At 40.1% G+C, this 3657-nt stretch overlaps 2 protein-coding genes across 2 annotated transcripts; both read right to left on the bottom strand.

Moving 5' to 3' along the window:
* Positions 1-291: 291 nt before the first annotated feature.
* LOC145283888 (uncharacterized) lies at positions 292-1206 on the bottom strand. Its single transcript, XM_080132993.1, has one exon. The coding sequence runs from the start codon at positions 1204-1206 to the stop codon at positions 292-294; it is 915 nt and encodes a 304-aa protein (XP_079989119.1).
* Positions 1207-2164: 958 nt separating this feature from the next.
* Positions 2165-3037, bottom strand: LOC145283889 (uncharacterized). The gene has a single exon (XM_080132994.1). The coding sequence runs from the start codon at positions 3035-3037 to the stop codon at positions 2165-2167; it is 873 nt and encodes a 290-aa protein (XP_079989120.1).
* Between the last annotated feature and the right edge of the window lie 620 nt (positions 3038-3657).

Below are 3657 nucleotides of genomic sequence, written 5' to 3' on the forward strand. Positions count from 1 at the left end.
TCAAGAGTTCTTTCTCTCAGGCTCAACAGGTAATCTTCGTGCCACATCTTTCTAAACTTTTCTAAACTTTCTTCATGAAGACAGAGCGTTCTCTTTAACTCGATCCTGCTAAGTGGCTCTGTTAGTCCCAGTTCTTCATTGTCCAATCTTATCATTAAACCTTGACCCACATTTGGATTCATGAGGGAGTTGGGAGTTAGGCAATCCATTTCATTAGAGCTTTTATAAGTCAGAGGACGACTGTTAATGGCACGCTGGATATCTGATAACATGGTTAATAAACCAAAATAGTCAACCTTTCCCTATTCCTATAGTTTTGTAGAGACAGGATTTAACTGTCTTGATTGTCCTTTCCCAAGTACCTCCATACCAAGCTGAATAAAGTGAAATGGTACAATGCTTAAGGTGATAAGAACCAAACTTCTCCTTGAACTCATCAGTGATCAATCCCTGATCAATTATTTTGGCTGCAGAAATGAAAGTCCTTGCGTTGTAAGAGTAGAGGTGAGAGGGGATTCCATTCGCATTTGTGAAACGAACAAAGGCCTGCAGGAATGAAGATACACTCATATCTGGGACTAGTTCTATGTGAACCGCTCTGATAGCCATGCACGTGAAGATGAGGATATACATTTTATAGTCCTTCACTTCTCCCTTAACCCAGATGTGACTGGTGTAATCCACACCGGTATGGAGATATGGTCTTACTAAATTTACTCTAGAGCTAGGAAGGTCTGTTGCATTCGGTGTCGAGAAGGCAGTGGCATTGTATCTTTTGCACTTGGCACAAGTGCTCACAATTTTTTTAACAGCCTGTCTGGCTTGTGGTATCCAATATCCTTTTAACCTTATTTCATTTAAGGTTGTTGCCAAACCCAAATGTTGGTTTCTCTGATGAGTGTCCTTTATAATCAAATCGGTTAAATGGTGTCTTTTTCCTAAAAGAATTGGATTTTGCACCTCATAGGAATGCCATTCCGAGCCACCTATCCTTCCTCTTGAACGAATGATATTGGAGGGATCCAGGAATAGGTTTAAGTTTTTCACTAATTTTGGTGGACTCTTACCTTCAGGATCCAACAAAAAATCCAACTCTGTGGCAAAAGATTCCCCTTGCATCAACTTTATCAAATAGATTTTTGCCAGAAGGTGATTGTCCTCACTTCTCTTCAACGTTTTGTTGACAAACTTAAAAACCAAAGTCATTACATTAACTAATCTGTTGAAGTTGGAAAATCTTTCTACAGAAACTATAGGGGAACTTTCATTGTGTCTCGTAAACAAATTCATTGCAGGATGAATGCATTCCTTTTGTTCTTCCGAGAGACAACCTAACTCGAGCTTGTTCTACCGAATTTCTTCCTGCTTTATCCATGCAGGGCCTTCATACCAATAGGAAAGGTGTTCCTGAAATTTTTTAAAGGAAAGTCCTCTTGTGATGTAGTCGGCTGGGTTCTCCTTAGTTGGCACGTATTGGAAACTCAATTCCAACTTTATCTCTGACCTGATTGTTGCAGACATTTGCGTTATATCTTGCAGCCTGTTGCGCGCAAAGATGTTTTTTGTGGTTATCGACTTTGATAGTATCCAAGCCAATACCACTTGAGCGTCCATTAGAACATATACTTTTTCTATCAGGGAATTCTTCAAGGCTTCCTTTATAAAGGGAAAACATTTCAATGCTAGAAACACTGACAAAAGCTCCAAAGTGGGTAGAGATTTACCTTTTAAGGGTGCTACTTTTGCTTTAGCAAACACCAGTGCAGACTGTCCATCATGTACAGTATATGCTGAAAAGCCGTATGCATTTTTGGAGGCATCACAAAATAGGAATAATTTTAGGGGCTTATTGTCATCTAGGACTCTCCTTGGAAATGATACAGAGCCCAATTCTGTTAAGTCCTTTGCCAGAGCTTTCCAGGGTTTCTTTTACTCTTCTGAAACTTCATCATCCCAATCCAACTTTTGCTTCCAAAGTTCTCCTATCAGCATTCTGCTCCTTACTGTCACTGGAAGATATAGGGACAAGGGATCAAATATTTTGGAAGCTTCAGACAGCATTTTCCTTTTTGTTGATGCGGTTACATCGCATTGGTGCGAACAGACCTTCATAGTATCATGTTGAGGGTTGTACAAATATCCTAAAACTTTCTCCACACCAGAATCAAAACCTGACAGTTCCATCTGCTGCCATTTTTTCTTGTAACACTGCACTGTTCGAGTTACAGGATTGTATCTCAAAGTTACCCTCTTGCAGTCGTTCCTTCACCGCTGAGTATAACGTAGATAGAGTATCTACATCATTTCCTGTTTTCACCAAATTGTCCACATAAAAGTTTGACCTGAGTACTTGGGAACATTCATCTGCAGGAAATTTTTCTGCATGATATTTTAAGACATAATTTAATATAAATGGACTTGCATTGAAACTGAATAAGATGGTAGAGTATCTGTAACAATGCAAGTTGTCGCCTTTTTTCAAGAAGAAACAAAAACGATTGCGGTCCTTTTCTAGCTCTAGACGAATCATAAGGAATGCTTTCCTTATGTCGGCCAATAGTACATATTTGTTGGTCCTAAAGCGAATCAACAGTTCTAACATGTCTCCCATTAGGTTGACTCCTGGATAGGCTGCCTCATTCAAAGATGTAGCATTTGCCCCCTTGTAGGAACAATTGAACACAGGTCTCACCTTCGTGGTCGTCTGATCAGCCGGTCTGTGCGGAATCCATATGTACTTTTGAAAGTCTTCTGGAGTCACTGTTATTTCCTCTATAATCCCTTCGTCTTCCTGTTGTCTAAAGACGTCTACGTATTGGTCATAGAGGCCTTTCTTCTCCAGGTCTTTAACTACTCTTTCCAGTATTCTAAGAGCAGCATTGTGGTTAGAAGGCACAGACTTCACTTTGTCTTCATACCATGGCAGCTGTACATGGTATCGGCCATCTTTGTAGGATATAGTGTTCCTAAACTTTTGTACCATCTCTTCATCCACGGTGGAGAATTCCTCTGTGATAGGTAACCCTAGTGACTCCATGCTAAACATGTTTTCTAGTCCTCTCTGGACGTTTCCTTCTTCAAACCAAGCTTTTAACGGGTCTGGGTATTTCTCCTCTGGATTCAGCACAAAATTAATTTTGTACTCCGAAAGTGGAGGTGTTTTGTCCAACAAGGAGGTATAATTAATTTTTTGCCCCTCTCTTTACTTTGTGTCTTGGTTTTAACTGATTCTCATACATGAAGCAACGGCTGTTACCAAAGGGTACAAGTCCTCTCGGTGTGGAAAAAGTGGCTCCATACATGCAGGGAACGATTTCAAATGGTTCTATTAATTGAATGGCGTCAACTCCCAACACCCCCTCAATTTTAATATAACTGTCCCGGGAATTGTACTTAGCTTAGTTGTTAACTGATGTTGTTTCAGGTTTTTAATTATCTGCGGAAGCTCCAGTAACTCATGCGAAAGATTCAAATTACTGGACAGAATTTGAAGAGTGTGAACTTTCTCAGGGATAAGTCTTAACTCCACTGTGGCCTCTTTAAAAGGTCTTGTCTCTGAGCCCAAAAAGGTTTTCACTTCCAACCTACTTTCTTTAGCTGTAGAAATGCAATTCAGTTTTTCCAGCACAGAGGTATCCAAGTAGGTCCTTTGGCTTC

This window comes from Euprymna scolopes, chromosome 8 (genome assembly GCF_053919585.1).
Source record: "Euprymna scolopes isolate OS-2025 chromosome 8, ASM5391958v1, whole genome shotgun sequence".
Lineage (NCBI taxonomy): Eukaryota > Metazoa > Mollusca > Cephalopoda > Sepiida > Sepiolidae > Euprymna > Euprymna scolopes.

Excerpts from the sequence above, each read along its gene's own strand:
- LOC145283888 (XM_080132993.1), bottom strand. The coding sequence starts at position 1,206 with ATGACTTTGGTTTTTAAGTTTGTCAACAAAACGTTGAAGAGAAGTGAG.
- LOC145283889 (XM_080132994.1), bottom strand. The coding sequence starts at position 3,037 with ATGGAGTCACTAGGGTTACCTATCACAGAGGAATTCTCCACCGTGGAT.